This window comes from Desmodus rotundus, chromosome 9, assembly GCF_022682495.2.
Source record: "Desmodus rotundus isolate HL8 chromosome 9, HLdesRot8A.1, whole genome shotgun sequence".
Taxonomy (NCBI): domain Eukaryota; kingdom Metazoa; phylum Chordata; class Mammalia; order Chiroptera; family Phyllostomidae; genus Desmodus; species Desmodus rotundus.
The window spans coordinates 105,087,220-105,109,916 of NC_071395.1; the positions used below are offsets into that span (position 1 = coordinate 105,087,220).

Sequence of the window (22,697 nt, forward strand, 5' to 3'; positions counted from 1 at the left end):
GGAAAAGCTGAAGATTCATGAGGTTAACTTAATTTGCTCAAGGTGGCACAGCTCGCAAATAACAAGGTCTGGATTCAAACTAAGCAAGTCTGACCCTTAAGCCTGTGTTTTAACAAACATGCCTACAAAAACGAATGGGATTCTCCGTCAATTTAGCATGATACGACTTTATTCTGTATTATTTATAAAAGCTTAATTTTATCTATAAACCCAGAGGTTTATTAACCTAAGTCCTTCAGAAAGTTAACTAAAATAAAACCAACCCTGCCACAAACACGTGGCCAATCCTTTGTTTTTATTTTCTTTAGAGAAAACTGCTTAATCTTTTCATACTGATTGATGCATTAGGCTAGTCTCTCATTGCCACCACAGTTGAATTAGTCAGCTATTGCTGCATAACAAGCAACCACAAACTCTCATAATGTACAGCAACAAGTATTTATTTCTCGGCCGTGTGCCTGCAGGTTACTGGATTTTGGCTGTTTAAGGCTGGGCTTGCCTTCTGGCTGTGGGTTAGTTTGGGGCTTTCTTCTGAATTAGAGTTGCCAGATTTAGCAAATAAAAATACAGGTACCTCAGTTAAATTTTGATTTCAAATGAACAACCAATAAGTTCTTAGTACACTTGAGTACGCATCGGGTCATACTTACATAAAAATGCACTCGTGGTTTATCTGAAACTCCAGTTTAGTGAGCTGTGCAATGTATTTTAGCTGACACTCCTACTGCTGACAGCACAAGCACAAGGGAGCAATCCCAGTTCTGCTAACACATTTCAGGCCTTTGCTTGGGTCATGTCCTCTAACATCCATTGGCCGAAGCAAGTCACAGTGAAGTTCAAACCTCAGGGTGGAAGGGTAGGAGGGGATGCTTTTCCCGGGGAGTCAGAGGGGGAAAGGGTAAGTATTCACGAAGAATGATCTAATCTGCCAGAGGAGTGTATCAGTCGTTATAATAATCTTTGTTGTGAAGTTTGGGTAAAGACTTCCAGACAGTCAAATTAGATTATGTTCTCTGGGTCTCCATTTATAGGGTTACTTTTACTCCTCGTCCTTCTTCTCTTCCTGGGCAACCAAGAAATGTCATTGATTAAATAAAGACTGCCTGATTTCTCTATAAGAAACTCATGCTGTCAGTCTCTATTAGTTTATATTTTATTAGGTGTTCAAAAGAAAAATACCGATTTTATGAAAATGGATATTGATTTAATCAAAGATTTCATTAGAAATGATATTTCATTGCCTACTCTGAGTACCACTTACTTGAACAACTAATGAACAGGTGAAATCTTGTCTTGGGAAAAATTAGTGGTGGACTTCAGTGACACAGATACTAAACTAATACAAAATTCCTCTCTGATCATTTATATATAGAGGCTGATGCTGGCTTAGCAGGACTTCCCCATTCCGCTGTAGCCCCTCACTGACAGCAGTGGCTTGTGGCTCTTCCCATCAAGACTGGGACTCTATTTCTCTACTCTTTGCGTCTGGTTTGGGTGTACGACTCATTTTGACCAATAGAACATGGTGGATGAGTTGTGTGAGTGCTGCAATCTAAGCCTCAAGAAGCCTTGAAGCTTCCCCTTTTCTCTCTTGGAGCATTTCTATGATTATACAAAGAAGCCCAGCAGAGAATGAGAGGCCATGCAGAGAAGAACCAAGGCGCCCCAGGAGACAGGCAGCGCCAACCACCCGACGTAAGTGAGGCCCTCTTGGACCTTTCAGCCCCAGCTGAACTTTGAGACGAATGCAGGAGCATGAGTGGGACTAGGCAAGAATCAGAAGGATGCCCAGTCAATGCACAGAGTTGTGAGAAATCACAAATCATTATTGTTTTGAGCTATTAAGTTTGGGGGTGGTTGTTTACAGCAAGAGACAACAGAGACAGTCTTTATAGATCTGACTTCCTTCTCCACGTGAGCAGTCGTCCTTGTGGAGGTTGTGATTGGGGTGTCCCCTTCACACGAACTCCCTCCAGTTAGGCTCATCTCGTGGCAGTGGCCAGCTGAGAAAGTATTTAAATGGTTGAGAATGTGCAATGCTGTGATACTGCTTTCGCTTTAAAATGTTTTGTTTGAATAGTTTTGTAGACAGGTACAGAACATTATTTTGGGAAATAGTTTCTGATAATATCTACAGCTGTTGGAATTTCAAACTCCAAGCGAGGGGTTAGCAAATCTTGGCATTGCTTCCATACTGTGTAGGTTTCAATCTCAATCTCGTGTGCAGAATGCTCACTCCGATACCATTGTGTTCGTAAAGCCAGTGTTAACTCAGCTAAGAACTACTCAAAACTGCAAACTAATTTCCATTAAGAAAAGCCTTATAAAGAAATTCCATTCTCTCAGGGTCAATACGTGTTGGAATATTAATTGAGGAGATGCTTGAATTACGAGGAAAACCCTGAGAGACCACACTCAGAATCGCACCACACCGTCCATATGAAGCATATTTCCTTAAAAACACAATGAGATGTAACTCAACAAGTTGTGTTCATTAAATACATACAGCTCTTTGCTCGCCAATCAAAGCTCAGTAAAGGGTTTCTTAAAAAAATACAATGAAATATGCATTATTTCGTGGAAGAACTCAATGAGAAATAATGTTTAACCCACTTTTTGGTTATAAATGCTGAAAAAAATTGTTTTTTAATGAAAGGTATTGAGTACATATAAATTCTTTTTTTTTACAATCTCATCTTTATTTTTTTTTATTTTTTAAGTATATTTTATTGATTATGCTATTACAGTTGTCCCATTCCCCCCCCTTCACTCCATCCTGCACACCCCCTCCCTCCCACATTCCCCCCTATAGTTCATGTCCGTGGGTCATACATATAAGTTCTTTGGCTTCTACATTTCCTATACTATTCTTACCCTCCCCCTGTCTATTTTCTACCTACCATCTATGCTACCTATTCTCTGTACCTTTCCCTCCTCTTTCCCCTTCCTGCTCCCCTGCTGGTAACCCTCCATGTGATCTCCATTTCTGTGGTTCTGTTCCCATTCTAGTTGTTTGCTTAGTTTGCTTTTGTTTTCATTTTAGGTGTGGTTGTTAATAACTGTGACTTTGCTGTCCTTTTTACTGTTCATATTTTTTATCTTCTTTTTCTTAGATAAATCCCTTTAACATTTCATATAATAAGGACTTGGTGATGATGAACTCCTTTAACTTGACCTTATCTGAGAAGCACTTTATCTGCCCTCCCATTCTAAATGAAAGCTTTGCTGGATAAAGCAATCTTGGATGTAGGTCCTTGCCTTTCATGACTTGGAATACTTCTTGCCAGTCCCTTCTTGCCTGTAAGGTCTCTTTGGAGAAATCAGCTGACAATCTTATGGGAATTCCTGTGTAGGTAACTGTATCCTTTTCTCTTGCTGCTTCTAAGATCCTCTCCTTCTGTTTCATCTTGGGTAATGTAATAATGATGTGCCTTGGTGTGTTCCTCCTTGGGTCCAGCTTCTTTGGGACTCTCTGAGCTTCCTGGACTTCCTGAAAGTCTATTTCCTTTGCCAGATTAGGGAAGTTCTCCTTTATTATTTGTTCAAATAAGTTTTCAATTTCTTGCTCTTCCTCTTCTCTTTCTGGTACCCCTATAATTTGGATGTTGGAACGTTTAAAGATGTCCTGGAGGTTCCTAAGCCTCTCCTCTTTTTTTTGAATTCTTGTTTCTTCATTCTTTTCTGATTGGATGTTTCCTTCTTCCTTCTGGTCCACACCGTTGATTTCAGTCCCAATTTCCTTTGCATCACTATTGGTTCCCTGTATATTTTCCTTTGTTTCTCTTAGCATAGCCTTCATTTTTTCATCTAATTTGTGACCAAATTCAACCAATTCTGTGAGCTTCCTGATTACCAGTGTTTTGAACTGTGCATCTGATAGATTGGCTATCTCTTCGTCACTTAGTTGTATTTTTTCTGGCGCTTTCATCTGTTCTTTCATTTGGGCCATTTTTTTTTTTGTCTTGGTGCACCTGTTACATAAAGGGGCAGAGCCTTAGGTGTTCACCAGGGTGGGGCAACCCATGTGGATGCGCTGTGATGCTGTCTGCGGGGGAGGGGTCAGAGAGGGAACAATGCTGCTCACTCTGCCCTCTGCCGGTTTTTAGTCACTCCCTCAGCTACCCACAATCAAATTGGGCCTCTCTGGTGCTGATTCCCAGGTGGGTGGGCTTGTGTACATTCTAGGCCCCTGTTGGTCTCTCCAATGAGCTCTCCTGTAAGGCTGGAAGTTTCTTTTGCTGCCACCTCAACCCCCACCACTGTTTTCAATCAGTGGTTTGAGGCTTTATTTCCCTGTGCTGGGACCCTGGGTTGTGCAGTCTGTCACCAGGTCCACCAGCTGCTGCCTCACCGGCCAGCTGCAGCCTTGCTCTCCCTGCTCCACAATCTACCACCTCACTGGGTCTGCCAGCTGCTGTCTTGTCGTGAGTCCTCTCTGCCTGGCTGCCCATCTCCTCCCCTCCTACCGGTCTGGATGAATGTGTATTCTTTATCTCCTTGGTTGTCGGACTTCCATACAGTTTGATTTTCCATCAGTTCTGGTTGTTTTTTGTTTTTAAATTGTTGTCCTTCCTTTGGTTGTGTGAGGAGGCACAGTGTGCCTACCTACACCTCCATCTTGGCCGGAAGTCCTGAGTACATGTAAATTCTTTACAGGAGGTTTTCCTTCTTTCATTGGCATGCAATGAGAAAATTGGGTTTAGCCTTTTCTGCAAAATAGGGCCAATGGTATTAAGAGGTACAATGTGTCTTAAATAAGAGCTAAAGACATGAATTAAATCTGTCCTAATTTAGGGTATTGACTCATATACATTTGCACATACATGCCACTTTTGATCTAATATCTTAAAGTATCTATATTTGATATAGTGCTTATTTTCAAAATGGTTTCAACAAGGGTTATTCTTTCCATACTTGCCTAGTTACTGAGTAAAATGATCATAAAAACAATAGGGAGTGATGCCCATGAATTCTTATGTGTGGAAAAGTTTATTAGAGGCTAGAGAAACAACAAAACATGACAAATTCACTCTAGGAGAAGATACAGGGTATAACTGGCCTTCAGGACCGAGGACATCACATCAGTGTCACTCGGGGGCTTCAAATAATGTCCACCTTGTTGGAAGGATAATCTGGAGCCCAAAGTGGTAAGGGAGAATGAGAAGTTTGGACTAGGACAGTTTCTTAGTGGGTGGACTGCAAATTAATACATAGTTGGTCGGTATCAAAAGGAAAAGATAGCAAAGGAGGGAGTTTAAAATGAACCAGAATGTGCTTACAGAGTTAGTGGGACAGTGAGCTTATTGGAATCATGAAGCCCAGCCCACTGAATGACACCACCTAGATTCCATGTGTCCTAAGGGTCATCACAGGAAGTGTCTACATTTTGGGGACAGGTGTAAATGGGTTACAGAGGAGACTCAGCAGCAAGGGATGGCACAGCACATGGGGCGGGGGCAGGTGGAGATGACACAGGTGGGGCGGTAGCAGTTGGTATGGCAGGAGACCTGGCCACAGACTGGGCGGAGGCAGCAGGAGGGGCAGCAGCAGGGACGGCAACAGCTGGAGCCACAGCAGCTGGAGCCACAGCAAGAGGGACGACAGCAGCTAGAAATGCAGCAGGAAGGGCGGCAGCAGCTGGAGCCACAGCAAGAGGGGCGGCAGCAGCTAGAAATGCAGCAGGAGGGGCGGCAGCAGCCTAGGCCACAGCAGCTGGAGCCACAGCAAGAGGGACGACAGCAGCTAGAAATGCAGCAGGAGGGGCGGCAGCAGCTGGAGCCACAGCAGCTTGGGCGGCAGCAGGTGGTCCTGCAGCAGGTGGTCTGGCAGCAACTGGGGCGGCAGCAGGTCTCCTGGCAGCAGCCTTGGCTACAGCCCTGGTCAGAACAGATGGAGCCACAAGAATTGACCATGGTGTCAGAGGGTGGAGGTTCTGGGTGAGTTTCCAGGAGAGTGAGGTTCTTGAGTTTGAGAGTCTCCTTGACTCACACCTCCCTTTATACCCTGCTAAAGAGCTATCACTATGTCATTATTTCCTTGTTATTATTTACCCTACTAGAAAACTTAATTATTTAATTACATAATTGTGTGTTTCTAGTTGAGTACTCCAAAATGGATAAAATAACACATTTCCTTTTTCTGGTGAGTTCCTGTGTTTCCAATGGAAAGACTTATCACATTTCTTCCTCAGTGGGTGTCACCTGTGTTTCTGGCAGATGCTCTTGTCACATGACTCTGACATTCTGTTTTGAATGTGACACTTCCTCCTACTGGTACACTGCTTTGTGAAAATCATGGGGAGTGGTCCTCACAATGCTGGTGTATCTTTTGTGTCAAAGATGAGGGGAATATGTGCTGGTCAGGGGAAATGCTAGAAAAAGTGAGGATGACGTTTGAGAAGGAGGCTGTGCCATCCATAGTGAGGATGACGGATCCTGGGTGGACGTCTCGAACGGTCAGGGAGATAGCTGAGCCCCAAGGATGTTTCAAACTGTGTCAGACCTTATTTCACTGTCTCCAGCTGCGGTACTCAGCAATGACGCACTCCTTTTAAATAGTAAAAACCATTTTTGCTGTGTGTCTTTCAGGACAGGCACTCACAGTGGGAAAATTTTCATTTATCTTTTGATTGATTGCTAAACCTGCAAAATGGATATTTCATCACAGAAGCATTTGTTATGTATAAATAATATTTAAGATAATTGGGCCTTCAATACCATGTGTCCCAAACAAAACTGAAGCTATCTTACTTCATGCACATCTCGAGAACGCAAGGTACTTTGGAAAAGGCAGTAATGCTGGGAAAATAGAAGGCAGCAGGAAAAGAGGAAGACCAAATGTGAGATGGACTGATTCCAAAAAAGAAGCCCCAGACGTGAGTCTACGGGAGCACAGTAGGGCTGGCGAGGACAGGGCTGGTGTGGACGGCGCTCATTCACAGGGTCGCCAGGAGTTGGGGTTGATTCAACAGCATTTAACACACACGCATATCCAGGACATTCTCTTGGGTATTATGGAGGCATAACAAGTAACCCCTCATCTCCCTCCTGTAGGCACTTAAATAAGACATGCATGGAAAACAGAGTTGGACAACAATTAAAAGAATGGAAATTATTTTAACTAAATAATTAAAATAAGAACATGCAATATGTGAATAAGTTCCATATACCTTCCATGAAAGGTGGAGGACATATTTATATCTATTATTTGTGAAGTATTCCCTATGTACCAGGCATTATGCTGATATTTTATATTTGTTTTTAATCTTTAATGCAACCCTTTGAAGTACTGTATATTCTTGTTACTCTTTTAGTGGAATAGGCAAAAGAAACTTGGAGAAGTTAAAAGAAAAAACTTGTATAAGATTAAACAGAAAGTTAGCTTGTCTTAATCTTAGAGCAGCTGAGTAATGTGTGAAGAATAAAACTTGCAAGCTTTTGCTGAAGCTGTTTGATCTTCCTAGAAGGTTTCTTCTTTCTTGTCAGCTCTGCAAACTCCTATTCATCTGTCAAAACCCCAGCTGAAATGCTTTCTCCTCAATGATGTGGTTTCTGAAAAACTGCCACATGCATATATAACTCTTCCCTGCATTGTGCTCCAAACTTGGCACACTCTACTGTGTCCTATTATTTACTTCTGCCATTCCTCCAGTGGCAATGCAGGTGCTCTGACAGCAGGAGCTGTGGCATTTGCTTTGTTCCGTCCTCTCAGAACAGGGCTGGGGCAGAGGCCACTGGTTGTGGGGGTGCTCTGCCCGCAGAGCCCCCCCGCCACATCCACCATGGATGAGAATAAGGAATAAATCTACCAAGACATGATCTGCTTGGGGAGGAAAGGTGGCCGATCTCTCAAAGGAGAAGGGCCAAGAGCCTTTTCCTCAATGGGCTTTTATTGGGTTCATTTTGCACAGGAATACAGGTAAAGCTCATCAGTCATTGTCAGGCAGTTAGGATCAAACAGTAGACTACATACAAAGAACTCTGAGGGCTTATTCTCAGTCAGGGTCAGTTAGCTAAAGGGCTATAAAACTTTGGGAAACAAACTCATTTCATGCTTGGACCCTTACCAGAAAATTGAGGACATTCTTAGCAAAGCAGGTTTCACAGGGTTTTATGTATTCTTTCTTAGGCCTGATCACCCGGGGGAATCCACCCTTTCCAGCACAGGACTGCACCACCCTCTGTCATTGTTTCAGGCTTAAGTCAGGCAGGGGAAGTAAGGCAGCCAAGAGATTAGGAGACATCTTGCAGACAGAATGAGGACTCAGGCTATGTTAAAGCCGAGGAGTGAGGGTCTATCACCCCCTTTTTCTATAGCCCCCCAAGTCCTTCCCTGAGGGCTTCCTCATGACCATGCCTGTCGTAGGTCGTCCCTCCCTTGAGGAATCTTACCCGTCATTGGCTAACTGGTCAGGCTCAGGGCCAAAGCAGGGTAAAGTATAGTGGGCAGAGGCGGTGCTCCTGCCAGGGAGATAAGCTTTGTCTCCTTAGTGGTTTATGGTCCCAAGGTCTCTGACTCAGCCTTAACCATGGGGGGTTACAGCTTCTGAAACCAGGCAGGGCGAATCCCAACAGCTGGTGATAAGTGTTTGTTGAGTAAATGAAGGCTTTTTGGTGACATAGGGGCATGTGATGGCCCTTTAAAAATGTATAACTTTTGACTAATGGAGAAAAGAGGGAGAAATATTCTAAAGGGATGACAGTTACACATGAGAAAAGCCTCATTTGTTTACTTATGTACTTATTTATTAGCTGAATTTTATTGGTGAAAAAAACCCCCTGAAAGTCAGAGGTTTTTTTTCTTTCTTTTTCTCTTTTCTTTTTTTGTTGTTGTTCAAGTACAGTTGTCTCCATCTCCCCCCACCACTGAGTTTTAAAAGATCATGAATTATGTTCAATCTTTGTCAAACTTACCTCTTATTATATTCATGGATGCAACGTGACTTCTGTTAACATTTTTCCCCTAAAGACTAGAAAATGATTCATTGATTTGGCTAAGACTGAAGAGATTTTCTAGAGAAAACTGGTGGCCAATGTCATCTGACCTCTGTTGCAGGTTGACTACCCTGTGCCATCTGTCCAAAAGGTGCAGGGAAATACAATTACCTAGCACCCACCTTTAAAAAACAAGAGACTAATCACATTCAATTTTCAGCATTAGTACAAAGAGATTTATTTTGGTACATAGAAATAACAAGCTATAAGAAAATCTTTGCAAAGGAGCACAAGAAAAAGACTTGATTGGATTTCGATGTCAAAGGAGTTAAAAATCCATGGCCCCCACAAGTGATGGAGACAATCAAATTCCTTAAGCATAAAGAATGGATATCCTGAAGGGATGTTGGGGGAACTTAATTTATTAGGAAAATCTGAATGAATTCATTTTGAAGGAAGAGAGTTTGGACAGAAGTTAGAATGCAGAGAAAGAATTAATAAGAGTGAGGTTTCCTGTGGGAACCAAGAGATCAGTTACATAATTTTGAAAAGGAGAGTGTGTGTCTATGGGGAGGGAGGAAAGGAGGAAGTTGTATGTTCAAAGCAGAGATTCAGCAGCAAGGGATGGCGCAGCACATGGGGCGGGGGCAGGTGGAGATGACACAAGTGGGGCGGTAGCAGTTGGTGTGGCAGGAGACCTGGCCACAGACTGGGCGGAGGCAGCAGGAAGGGCAGCAGCAGGGACGGCAGCAGCTGGAGCCACAGCAGCTGGAGCCACAGCAAGAGGGACGACAGCAGCTAGAAATGCAGCAGGAAGGGCGGCAGCAGCTGGAGCCACAGCAGCTGGAGCCACAGCAAGAGGGGCGGCAGCAGCTGGAAATGCAGCAGGTGGGGCGGCAGCAGCTGGAGCCACAGCAGCTGGAGCCACAGCAAGAGGGGCGGCAGCAGCTGGAAATGCAGCAGGTGGGGCGGCAGCAGCTGGAGCCACAACAAGATGGGCGGCAGCAGCTGGACACACAGCAGCTAGGACGGCAGCAGGTGGTCCTGCAGCAGGTGGTCTGGCAGCAGCTGGGGCGGCAGCAGCCTAGGCCACAGCCCTGGCCAGAGCAGATGGATCCACAACAGGAGCTGACCATGGTTTCAGAGAGTAGAGGTTCTGGGTGAGTTTCTAGGAGAGTGAGATTCTCAAGTGTGATCTCTCCTCTCCCTCTGCTGCTTTTATACCCTGCTCAGGGCTGCTGTGACCATGTGCAGGATTCTTGTTGTTATTTATCCTAATTGCAAGTCAGTTAGTTTTAGTAAATTACATAATTGTGTTTGTCTGGAACATATCCCTATTTATAGGAATGGCATTATTTCCTTTTCCTGTTGTATTATGAGCCATCCAGTTAGTTTAAAGCTTTCCTGGAAGGTCTGAAGAATGACAATCCCATATCACTTTGTATGCTGTTTCATCGCGTAAATATGCTTCCCCCCGTTCAGCTTGGCAGACTCTTACTCATACTTAAGTGCCCCATCCAGATACCGGCTCATCTGTGACTAATGCATGTCCTGACATCTACCACATTCAAAATGAACCCTTACCTTCTTTTTGCTCCAACAGATGCCTGTAGGCTAGGATATCACACTTTATCATTAATTGGTTTCTCTCTCTCTTTTTTAAATCCTTCTATATACCCCACGAAGCCAGAGGCTGCGTTATGCATGTTTATAAATATGGTGCCTAGCAATCGCCCTGAGCAGACATTCATGAGTGAGGTGGCACTTACTGAAAACACGAGGCATGTGCTCACTCCTTACCTGCTGCAGGTCACCTGTGCGGACAGAGCAGAGAAGGAGGAGCACTCAGACAGTGCGGACGTGGTTCACGGGGTGTAGTGTGGCTTCTGACGGCATGAATGGCTTGTCCGGATGGCGTGTGTAGGAGAGTAAAGAAAGTAACACTGATCAAATGAGGAGAATTCAAGGATATTCTTGAATTTATACAGAGAGGGTGGATATCATATCATCACAAAGTTGGCCTAAAGGTGTAAGCAAGTACCCAGGGTTTTTCAACATTGTTTGGCTGGAGATGGGAGTGACAGGAAGGGGGAAGAAAGTTGGGAGTGGCTGGAGAAGACGGTGAGAGACGAATGCCCGTCCAGGTTGGGGACAATGAGGGTGGTGAACGTATCAATGCCATAGACATTTTAAGAAGCGTCAGCCAGGGCCACTGACGAAATGGGCAGCAGCGGTATGAGAGACCTCATCATTAAAAAGGACTCATAGTTTAGCAGTTTTTCAGTTCTATTTTCCACTGCAACACAATTTGCTGTCAAATTCTGAAGGTGAAAAGATAATCATTCATAATAAAAAAAATACATAGTAAAAAATCCGCTATAAACAAAGTAAAAATACAAATGGCTAAATTTTTAGAAAACTTGCAATTTATACCAAGACAAAGAGTTAATAACTTTACTATATAAAGCACTTCTACAGTTAGATTAGAAAAAAGGCCAAAACTCTGATGAAAAAAATAAAATGCAAATTTTTCTTTACCATGAAATTAAAATATGAGATACCACTGCTTACCTGTCAGACTGCCAAAAATTAAATATTTGACTGCGTTCTCTGATAGTGAGACTGCGTCAGAACAGGCACCCTCCCACCGTGCTCAGGGAGATGTAACAAGAGCCGGCAGCGTTATTCATAGCGCTGCTGTTTGTAGAAACCAAATACCAACTAAACAGACAAACGAAAGCTGCTCGACACCATCAGAGTGTCCTTCAGTGAGACACTGGGGAATAAACTACAGTTCCTCCACGTAATAGACTAATACTCAGCTCTAAAAAGGAGTAAGGAGTATTTCTATATGCTATTATGGAGTAATCTTCAGGATTTATTATCGAGGTGATAAAGCAGGTAGAGAAAAGCATGTAAGGTATTCTACAATGTGTCTAAAAGACCAAGGAAACAAATATAGAAAATATATTTGCTTACATTACATTATTTTGAAAAATAATGGAAGAATAGAGAAGGAGATGAGAAACCAAGGAAGGGGTTCTTATGTGTCCAGCCAAGATGGAGTAACAGGGACTGGATTGACCCTCCTGCCTGAAACAACTAAAAAAACCCCTGAAAATAAATGAAACAGTGGTTTGAGACATAGGCTGTCAGGCAGGGCGGAACAATGGGGCCTTCGAGCGGGAAACAAATGAGGTGATCCCTCGGATTGTCTCAGTTTATAGTGTGAAGAGAGCTTCCGGGGTGCAGCTCTGGGAGGGAGAACCAGGGAGAGTCTGGTAATCGCCCTGACTGGAGGCGATGGAGCTGGGACGAAGGATGCCGTGGTGGCTGGAATCCACGGGGCAGAGGGTCAGGGAAGAGCGAGGGGCACAGAGAGCCCCAGAGATCTGCAGAAGCTCTGCCTGAGTACTGATCCCTGCATATGAAGAAACCAACCAAGGGCCGAGAAAGACGCCCCCGCCCCTCCCCACAACCCCGTACAAGGCAGAAGAAACGATCCTTGGCGCTGACACAGGGCCAGAAACAGTGCACGTTCTCGTGAGCTGGAATAAAAACCTTGTAAGTCCTGAGGTACTGGTTAGAGGACTCTAGAGAGCATCGCATCAGAAGCGGAGCACACAGCACAGTGCGCAGATGATGTGATGCACAGGTGTGCACCGGAAACCTGGGTAATCCTGTTCACCAGGGCCACCCCAATACATTCAATAAAAAGGGAAAAAAGAAGTGGGACAAATTTTCCCCTAGAGTAGATGTTCTAGGCCCACCTCACACAGCTTCTAAGCAAGTCTTGAAAGGATCAAACTGTTGAGTAACTGTTGCATCTCAGGAAAGGTTTTCCAGAAAGGTTTTCTCTGAATTGTATCCATGAGTTCTTGATCTGTTTTTTTTCTAATTACTGAAGTGACTGTCGATGAAACCTAAGCTGTGACCAAGGTCGCGCTGCCTCTCTGGTAAAACTGACCAAGCCATACTGTCTGTTCAAGTGCAGGTAAAATACGATTGTTTAGACCACGCAGAAAATCTTCAAGAAGAACACCATCGCACAGAATTTTCCATACAGGAAAGTGGCGGTTTATTTTGGCATAGAGCTATAACAGGAAAATTGGGGCAATAAGAATTATAAAGGAGACATTTTGTTGGACAATTCAAAGAGAGAGAGAGAGACTGTAAAAATCTGTAATGTAGAAATACAGAAATTTAAAAAAAAAAGAAATACTGAAATCAAAGTTCATTTCCTTGAGCTGGATGATCCTGTGCCCAAAAGATAAGAAGGAGGATTTGGGGACAATTGGTCAGTGCAACAGTGGGCATGTTATCAGCAAACTCAGACTTGGAAGAGAGGGAGAGGCCCAGAAGGGGCAGGACTTGGACCGAGGCTGAACGGGCTCATGGGGGCAGTGAGCCTGTTGTGGGCTCCTTCCAATTGTGATCCCTACTCGGCCGAGCAGCGTGAGCCTGTGCGCACTAGCAGTTGGCACAAAAGGGGGGTTACATCTCTGAGGACAGAAAAAACAACAGGGATGGTAGTCACAGGACAGGGGACTCAGCAGCATAGGCTGGGGCAGGTGGACGTGACTCAAGTGGAGCCATTGTGAGTGCTGTGGCAGGAGACCTGGCCACAGACTGGGCAGAGGCAGCAGCTGGAGCCATAGCAACTAGAGCCATAGCAAGGGGGGTGGGACATTTGGAACCACAGCTGCTGAAACCACATCGGGAGGTGCGGCAGACACTAGAGATGCAGTAACTGGGGTGACAGCAGAGGGTCTGGCCACGCAGAGAACGGCAGCAGCCGGGGCAGCAGCCGGTAGATAGGGGAGCCAGCGGAGGCTGACCCTGGTGTCAGCGGGAGGAATGGGTGTGCGTGGGGCTTCCACAAGGGGGGTGTCTCCACTTTGAATGTCTCCTTAGCTGGTGTCACAATAACGACGCTATTTTCTTGTTGTTTTTTCCTCCTGGGAAATCAATTATTAGGACTAAGTTAATGATTGTGTTTACCAGGTAAAATATGCCAATATCCAGGGAAAGCACTGTTTTCTTTTTAGAGTATTACAGTTCATTGAGTCTCATCAAGCCCTGTGCAGCCACTTTTGTGTCCCACCCGCTCCGTCTAATGGTCTTCTCAGGTGGAAATTTACATGGTACTCTACTACCGAGTTCTTACATCTACCACTATTTTCCTGTTTGGTGTATGACTCCGTGTTAATATTTTGAGGGTGGCTGATACAATGGCAAGTCTTTTTATGTCAAAGTGGAAAAATGCATGCTGTTGCCAGGTGGAGAGCTTGCCGATAAGGAAATAGGAGGAAAGACTCGTCATTGGGGTTACTGTGTATAATGTGGAGAGACTGCCATTTATTGGGTATATAGTGGTGTGTGTGTATATATGTGTGTATATATATGTGTATATATACGTAAAATAGTGATCTCTAGATCTAACCTTTTACTATTTGTTTTGTTCTCTCTCTGTCTTTTAGGATTTAGAAAGGTTTGTGTGTGTACTATTGGTCATCTTTGTATAATACCCAATGAGCCCACACTTTTGGCTGCTGTCAGTTGATTCTCTACTTTCAGAAATATTGAAATTTTCGAGTTTCTTCATCACCTGCTCCTTCAGCATCAGATGTGAACTCACAGTTAAGAACCATAGGCAACTGGCAGAAATTTTCTACTTTATGTATTCTCCCTCCCTTTTCTCCATTCTTTTGATAACTGTACTTTATGTGGCCGGCACGTAGCCATCACATGCCATAACGCCTCCCTCATGTTCATCATTCACTCTCAGTTCTACATGTTGTATGTGTGTGTGCGCACGTGTGTGTGTGTATAAAATGTCAGCTCCCTTAGTGAAGAGTTTAGTGTGTGTCAGCCCCCACTGTTACCTCCACCAGTGTCTCCCCCACGGAAAATGCTCAGTAAATACTTTCTGACTAAATGAACGAAGGACTGACATTTGGAAGGACCGATGCAAGCAGGTGCACTTCTCAGCGAAAGCGCTGGGCCCCCCTTTCCCCATGGAGACAAGGGACCGGCGCTCCACAGTGCTCTCGGATGTGGCCGTGCTGTCTGCCACTTGCCTCTTTCCAGCAATGACACTGTCACTTCAAGGACCTACCTCACTCATCTAGGTTTGCTGTCTGTCCTCTCCACACGTATGGATTTGAAACTTTGCCATCAAAAGGAAGAATGAGGCATGGCTGAGTTGTGAACAACATGAGCGAGGCATGTTGTCAACAGACACAGAATCGGGGCACCTGGATTCGCTCCGTGGGTGACACTGTTCCATCGAGTGCAAGTCTGGAGACAAACTTGCGGGCTGCGGCCAGCAGCACGTTGCATGGCTGTAGCTGGTGGGACACCCGGACCATGTGCTGTGTGCTCTTTGCTTTTATATCCACGGAGTCCTCCAAACTTCTAGTTTTTACTTTTTTTGTCCTGTTCCTAGGGCAGATCCATACTGTTAAGAGATTTGCCCGTAACACAGGAAAGTGAATAATGGAAACTGACTTGAACCGAGAAGCAGAGTGACCATGCCGAACATCTTGCAGGTGTAGGTCAGATGCTCTTGCCTAGGAACTGAAGACGGAATCTTAATGCAGCAACAGTTACACTGAATTTTCAATGCAGGGAAGTGTAGCTTTAATGTGGTACAAGAATACATCAGGGTACAAAAACATCCAAGAGTAAGAAAGTTAGGAGAATGATTTCCCCAGCTGTCACTGGAAGGGTGAAATTTGTTGCTGTGTAAGTGCTCGGGGCCATACACATCTCTCATAGCACGACCTGGACCTCACTGGCATTATGAGGCCCAGTTCAGTTGAATGATATCAACCCCACTCCATGTGTCCTAATACCCGCACAAAAGGAGGGTGTACATGCATGAAAACAGAGGTAAATGGAGATGGCGGTTACAGAGCAGGGGACTCAGCAGCAAAAGAGGCACTGCGAGAGGGGCAGCAGCAGCTGGGGCGGCGGCAGCCCTGGCCACAGCCCTGGTCAGAGCAGCTGCAGCCACAGCAGGAGTTGCCCAGGGTGTCAGAGGGTGGAGTTTTGATATTAGGAGAGTGAGGCTTGGTGAACTGGGAAGTCTCTCTGCACTATGTCCTCTTTTACAGTCTGCTGATGCCGCTGTGTCTGGGCCCTGGACCACTTTCTAGTTTATTTCTAAAGAAATATTAGTCTAGAATTAGATCGTCGTGTTTTTCTGGTTAAAGATTTTAAGATAAAGACAAGTAAGATTTCTTTTTCCTGGTATGTTAAGAGTTTGCAATCTGGTCTTTCTCAGCCTCATCTTTCCTACATTCTTGTTTGTGAAGAGGGCCCATCACATGACTCAGGCACTAGTACTTACCTGTGACCCTGTGTCATTCCAGGACGCTGTTTGGACCGATTATTCTCGTCATGCCAAGATCTCTTTGATGTTAAAAGAGAAGCAGAATTATTGTAGGGAATGGAAAGACAAAGATTCATGTTTTTGCAATGATGCAATGGGGAAGACAGAACCTATCTGCGAGACATGAATGCTCATTAGGTAGTGGACTCTCTGGCTGCTTGAAAGTATGCACTAAGTACATGCTTTGAAACCGGTGCCAGTGACTCACTGCTCTTAAATGCTAAAAGTCACTTGGAGCCGCCTTCAAGGTACTCTCACTGGCTCCATACGGAGCAGTTTAAGCACCAAAATTAATAATGGCAGTAATGAATTTTAACTTATTAAATAAAATAAGAATCCACAAGTCCATGCAGAGGCTAATGAAATAAAAAGCATTTTAAAAGCAAGATGGGAAGAAAATGCAGACAATTGTAACTGAATAAAAAAAATAAAAATAAATTTAAAAAAAAGCAAGATGAGGAAGTCATCTAAGATAGTAGAGTGTCAACTAATAAATGTAGAAGAAAAGTTATCAAATCTCACTTAAAAGGAGCTGTTGCTCCCTTTTCAACTTGCAAATGTTGGCGTCTCCCATAGCCCAGGTCATGTATGTCCTCTCTTAGATACTTCTTGTGACGCAGGAAACCACCTGCAGACCCATGGTGTTAGAAACCACTTTAGATCATAATCACGATCTAAATATATTGAAATGTTTGATTCATTAGGAATTTATACAGTTATGAGATATGAGGTTTAAATGTTTTTAAATTTGATATGATCATAGCCCAACACCAATTTTTAAACAGTACATTTTCCCCCAACTGATTTAAAATGCCACCTTTTCATATACTATATTTCCTCATGTATTTGGTCTATTTCTCGACTCACTCTTTCACTCATTAATGGTTTTTCATGCAGTAGTACTACAATCTTCAATAGTAACTTGCCCTTAGCGGTTATCAAGTCCAAGAGCACCCCACCAGATTATGGCAGCATGCCAGTGAACTGAAGTGTGCGTGCGGCCAAGCGTTGGATGTATCCTGAGTTCCCTGCCATTAGAAAGCAAGTCGCACCTGGCTGGACTCTGAAACTGACATCGTAAAGAACGCATTAACCGCGTCTTTAATGGCATACAGTCAGTCGTGCTAGGCTTCTCGCACTTCCCGTGGCAGGGGTGTCCAACCTGCCTGCAGCCCATGGGTCACATGCGGCTCAGAAGCGCTATGAATGCGGCCCAACACAAATTGTAAATTTACTTAAAACATTATGAGACTCTTTTGTGCTTACATGTCACAATTATTTAATGTGTAGCCCAAGACAGCTCTTCTTCTTCCAGTGTGGCCCAGAGATGCTAAAAGTTGGCCACCAAAAGTTCTTATATATTAGTTACAGCTGAAGCCATCAGAGCAGTGATTCTGTTTAATCCCTGAGTTCACTGTTAGCCTCTGGGAACTGTCCTCCCATGCCCTGGCCAGACAGGACTGTTCACACGGAGCTCAAGGGAGTTAAAACTCTTGCTTCAGCTATTTCCCTAGTCGCAACAGTCAGCTCTCCTTGTCCTTCTGGAGTTCTACATGCCTTAGGACCTCGAAGGGCTTGAGCAGTTCCAGAGGTACACATTTAACACGGCCAAGTTTTAACTTCCTTAAGACTCATTTCAACTGCGCATTCAGGTACAGTGGATAGGACCGCAGAAGAATCACTCCAGTCACATTTCCCTGCTCATAACTCTTTCTGCCTTGGCTCCCTCCACCGCAGTATCTCCAGGGTCGTCTTTGGACCATTTAGAACGCCATAGCGCTCCCTGATGGGAATCAGTGCACATTGGGTGCCTGCAAATCCTAAGAAGTTTTGCATGCTGCTCTTTGGCTAGTTCAGCCAAACCATTGCATAGATCTTTAGGCCTAGGGGTAACTGCTCCTTGCATTTATGAGCCCTGGGTGTTGAGCTATTCCTTGTTGCTTCCTGTATGCTCTCACTACCCTTTTGTAAATAGTCTTTTTATTGCCCCAGATGCAGCGTGCCATCTTTTCCCTCTGTGAGCTAATTCTTGTAAAAGCACGAAATTATGGACCTTTTATTCTGTAACTGAAAAGGCAGTATAAAAACCCTATAAATCCTTTATATAAAATCCAAAGTATAAAATCCTTTGACTTAGCTCTAGTTAATAGAGCAGTGTTGAAACCAGAGCCTGCATGCTCTAGTTAGCAGTACCAAAGAAGAATATACGGGAGGATAAAAGATTTGTTAATTGTAGTGCGTGGAAAGACAGGGCTGCCCTCTGTAGAACCTGGTAGAGTGAGTGGAAAGCACGAAGCTGAGATGTCCACGAGACACTTCCGTGACGTGCTGAGACTCTAACACTCAACTTCTGTTGGGGCGCAGCCCGTTTTATATGAACCTCCATTCAGTGTGTCTTCTGATGCTTTAGAACTTTAAAAAATTTTTAGAAATAACAATCAACTCTTAGTTACAGTTATTGTTTGGAAATATAACATAGCTAATATATACAACTTTGATAAATGCAAAATATGAATTTAAAATGTTTTTAATATACTTTAGATTATGAACCAAAACTGATAGGCCCTTATATTTGTATTAAAATGACATTATTGTATATACTGTGACACATTCCCAGCTAAGGAGGACCATTCTTACCTGAGTTCTGGTGATTAGAAAAGTGAGTCTCAACGAAATATCCTGTGCGTGTGCTTTTAAGTAAGACCAAGCAAGGAGATAAAATCCTAAAACGGCAGAGTAAAACCATCAAGAAGACAGGAAACTTCAGTAACATGAGAGGCTAAAATTATGAAGGAGTTCAGTCTTGAAATACTAAAATTTTGAACATCTATTAATAAAAAGTTAAAATTCTCATGGAAAAGTTGCTGTGGACTTTATCCATTTCCGGAAATCTGGAATTAGAGAGTACACTTAGTATTCTGAGAGAAAGTTTATTGTTTAGAGAAGAAAGGAGGAAAAAAGGAGGGAGAGAGGGAGAAAAACAATACTTGAGCTAAGTAGAACAACCAAAATTTACACAACCAATAATGGAACATACTGGAAGTGGAAATATAGTCGAATGAAATTTAGGTGACTTTATGATGTTCAACCCGCTGGAGTTATTAAGGGACATTTGAGACATATACCAAAACTTAATTCTGAGTTATAGAGGGTGGTGAAACAATTATACAAACTTTCTTTGCTGTTCTGTCAAAGGGAACATGATGCTAAGGTAGTGTTCTAGACCAAGGTAGTGTTTCTGTAACAATAACAATAAAAATTATATTTGTTGAGAACTTACCTTATGCTCCCCACCCTGTGCTAAGTGTATTACATGGATTATGCCTTTTGAACCCTTGAAGAACATAATGCATTATCCCCATTTCAAAGAGAAAAAACCCAGAGGTTTGAAAATGTTAAATAACTTTGCCCATGTCATGCAACGAATGCCCAGTGGAATCTCGGTCCCAACATAAGTAACTGCTCTTGAACTTGCTGCCCTGCGTTTGGTGCAACATTTCTTGGTGTGGAGTGATAGGTAAATACACACCTGCACACACACCCGCCAAATCTTTAACAAATCAGGAGAGTTCAATATCAGGGAGAATAGCTGTTTATTAAGAACATATGGAAACAATTATGTTCTTAACATATTAAGAACATGTTACATGAGATTGTCACATTCAGGATGAGACATTGTTGGTCTTACAAGAGGTGCATCTGAGCCTGGGTTAAAATTATTTGACAAGCGTGTTTTCATTTCCCATTTCCAAATATTGAACACCAACTCGGAATGCCGAATCAGAAGAGCTGGCAGCTAATAGTTCATTCCCCAGTCACTGGCTGGCTCCAACACATGTTATGTGACTTGTGAGGACAGCCAAATTGTGACAAAGATTATAGGCTAAGACTCAGCAGCAAGGGATGGCGCAGCACATGGGGCGGGGGCAGGTGGAGATGACACAGGTGGGGCGGTAGCAGTTGGTGTGGCAGGAGACCTGGCCACAGACTGGGCGGAGGCAGCAGGAGGGGCAGCAGCAGGGACGGCAGCAGCTGGAGCCACAGCAGCTGGAGCCACAGCAAGAGGGACGGCAGCAGCTAGAGATGCAGCAGGAGGGGCGGCAGCAGCTGGAGCCACAGCAGCTAGAGCCACAGCAAGAGGGGCGGCAGCAGCTAGAGATGCAGCAGGAAGGGCGGCAGCAGCTGGAGCCACAGCAAGAGGGGCGGCAGCAGCTAGAGATGCAGCAGGAAGGGCGGCAGCAGCTGGAGCCACAGCAAGAGGGGCGACAGCAGCTAGAAATGCAGCAGGAAGGGCGGCAGCAGCTGGAGCCACAGCAGCTGGAGCCACAGCAAGGGGGGCGGCAGCAGCTAGAGATGCAGCAGGAGGGGCGGCAGCAGCTAGAGATGCAGCAGGAGGGGCGGCAGCAGCCTAGGCCACAGCAGCTGGAGCCACAGCAAGAGGGACGACAGCAGCTAGAAATGCAGCAGGAGGGGCGGCAGCAGCCTAGGCCACAGCCCTGGCCAGAGCAGGCGGATCCACAACAGGAGCTGACCATGGTGTCAGAGGTCTGAAGGTCTGGGTGGGTTTCCAGGAGAGTGAGGTTCTTGAGTTTGGGAATCTCTTTGACCTAAGGCCTCTTAAATACTGCCTGAACAGGGTGAGTTGTCTACACATTTCCTTGTTTTTGTTTACCTAATATTAAGTTATTATCAGATTACACAAAAATGTTTATCTATTTAGTGGTTTAAACTTGTTGGAAACAATATTTTCTCTTCCAGATATGATCAATTCTACCTACTTTGTTTTCCTCTGACTCATACCTGCTAGCGTCTTCTAGACCACATTCTCCTTATCTTCCTCATTTGGCATTGGGAGTTACATTGTTTACTCTCCCCCTTCGTGTCCCCTCCCAGGTAGAATTTGAGCAGATGTATTTCTGGTTGTTTACTTCTTCCGGTGACTAATGTGGAAGAAATCCCATCTGCATAGCGTGGCGCCTGGCCTGAAATAAGAGAAAAATGACCCGCGTGGGTCATTTTTGAGTAGTGAGGAAGGGGACCTCTGTGTGTGTGTGTGTGTGTGTGTGATGTGGGCGACTTCTGCACCGTCTGAATGGGCTTCTCTAGATACGTCAAACTTGGGATCATGTTCTGTGTCCTAAAGCCCTGGCAGGCAATTCATCTGTGTGCCTTCTGTTCCTACAACATCCCCTAGTGAACTAAGTAGTTACATGACTGTCACATATTTTGCATCGTATCTCTCCACCTGGTCTCTTAGATTTTGGAAGACATAGCCTCATTTTCCATTCTTTATCTCATTCTTAATTAAAAATACCTTTCGATGGAGCAAAAAAAAAATGAAATGTTGAACAACCAGAGTGTGCCTCTCCTCAGAACTTATCTGCAGAGCTAGGAAATCTACAGCACAAGGGTTTTTTTTTTTTATTAACTTGAAATGTGAATGGATTTTAGTCAATTCAACCTTCTTTAGTTACTATTTCTACTTATTTAGTGATAATCCAACTAGAGTGCGCATCAGAATCACCTGGAAGGCTTATGAAAAATGGTGGGACTGCTCCCAGAGTTTCTGGTTGCCGGGTGAAGCTGGAGGTTCTGCTCTTCTGACAAGTACCCGGATGAGGGCGATGCTGAAGGTCCGAGGACCACGCTCAGAGACCGGCTTCTGTTCCTCTCGCTCCGACGTGGAAGAAGTGCCTATGCCAAATTCCTGCCTTCTTCATGAAGCGTGTTTGTGAAGAGGACAATCTGGCAGACACAACGTGCTGGTCATCGGGGTTACAAAGGTGATTCAGGGTTTCCTCCCAGGGAATTTAGAGTTTCTTGCGAAGACTCTCTCTCTCTCTGTCTCTCTGCCTCTCTGCCACTATTTTTCACCATAGATTAGTTGTAGTCCAGAACTTCAAACAAAAGATGTGGTATAATTTCTTTTCTGTCTGGCACCTCTCACTTGGCATATGTTTCTGAGAATCGCTAATGGCGATGCATGAATCATGAGCGCGTTCAGAGCTGTGCTAATAAAGCGCCAAGGGTTAATTTTAACTGTTACCAGTCAGTTTTATGGCAGGGTGACCCATGGCCTTGTTTGCTCAGGACCGAAGGGGTCCTCAGAACTCCAGACTCTCAGTGTTAAAATCGGGAACATCCTAGGCAAACAGAGACAAGTCGGTCACCCTCCAATGACATCCTTAACTGTCTTAATTAGGACCATTTAAAACCAAGCCCCTTGCTATATTTTTATTGCAACAACTTGCTCAGCAAAAACTTGACTCACACGTTTTTACTTGATACGTCTGCCTTTGCAGAGCTAGAGAACATGAGGCATTTAGACAATTATATTGTGAGGCAACATGGTGTCCATTGGGGAGAGA

General features: G+C 44.2%; 3 protein-coding genes and 1 long non-coding RNA gene across 7 annotated transcripts in view; 1 reads left to right on the top strand and 3 right to left on the bottom strand.

The window, feature by feature from the left end:
- LOC128779282 (uncharacterized) overlaps nucleotides 1–22,157 on the top strand; it is a 217,114-nt gene extending 194,957 nt beyond the window's left edge. The window contains exon 5 of the long non-coding RNA XR_008425177.2: nucleotides 21,821–22,157. This is a non-coding gene — a long non-coding RNA (uncharacterized lncRNA). The remainder of the gene's footprint in view (nucleotides 1–21,820) is intronic.
- On the bottom strand, nucleotides 5,421–5,912 carry LOC112316341 (keratin-associated protein 4-7-like). The gene has a single exon (XM_024573176.3). The coding sequence runs from the start codon at nucleotides 5,910–5,912 to the stop codon at nucleotides 5,421–5,423; it is 492 nt and encodes a 163-aa protein (XP_024428944.2).
- LOC112316336 (keratin-associated protein 4-6-like) lies at nucleotides 8,827–10,069 on the bottom strand. Its single transcript, XM_024573169.3, has one exon. It carries the CDS (start codon nucleotides 10,067–10,069, stop codon nucleotides 9,545–9,547), a length of 525 nt encoding a protein of 174 aa, XP_024428937.2. The 3' UTR covers nucleotides 8,827–9,544.
- Nucleotides 19,978–20,864, bottom strand: LOC128779151 (keratin-associated protein 4-11-like). 4 transcript variants are annotated; one of them, XM_053911708.1, is made up of 2 exons: nucleotides 20,810–20,864; nucleotides 19,978–20,737 (listed from the first exon to the last, which is right to left on the bottom strand). In XM_053911708.1, exons 1-2 carry the CDS (start codon nucleotides 20,862–20,864, stop codon nucleotides 20,220–20,222), a joined length of 573 nt encoding a protein of 190 aa, XP_053767683.1. In that variant the 3' UTR covers nucleotides 19,978–20,219. The 4 variants fall into 4 exon arrangements, with proteins under 4 accessions (XP_053767683.1, XP_053767682.1, XP_053767684.1 ...); XM_053911707.1 differs by having other exon boundaries at nucleotides 20,783–20,864; XM_053911709.1 differs by having other exon boundaries at nucleotides 19,978–20,341; nucleotides 20,504–20,864.
- Nucleotides 22,158–22,697: the final 540 nt, after the last annotated feature.

Excerpts from the sequence above, each read along its gene's own strand:
- LOC112316341 (XM_024573176.3), bottom strand. The coding sequence starts at position 5,912 with ATGGTCAATTCTTGTGGCTCCATCTGTTCTGACCAGGGCTGTAGCCAA.
- LOC128779151 (XM_024573171.2), bottom strand. The coding sequence starts at position 20,864 with ATGGTCAGCTCCTGTTGTGGATCCGCCTGCTCTGGCCAGGGCTGTGGC.
- LOC112316336 (XM_024573169.3), bottom strand. The coding sequence starts at position 10,069 with ATGGTCAGCTCCTGTTGTGGATCCATCTGCTCTGGCCAGGGCTGTGGC.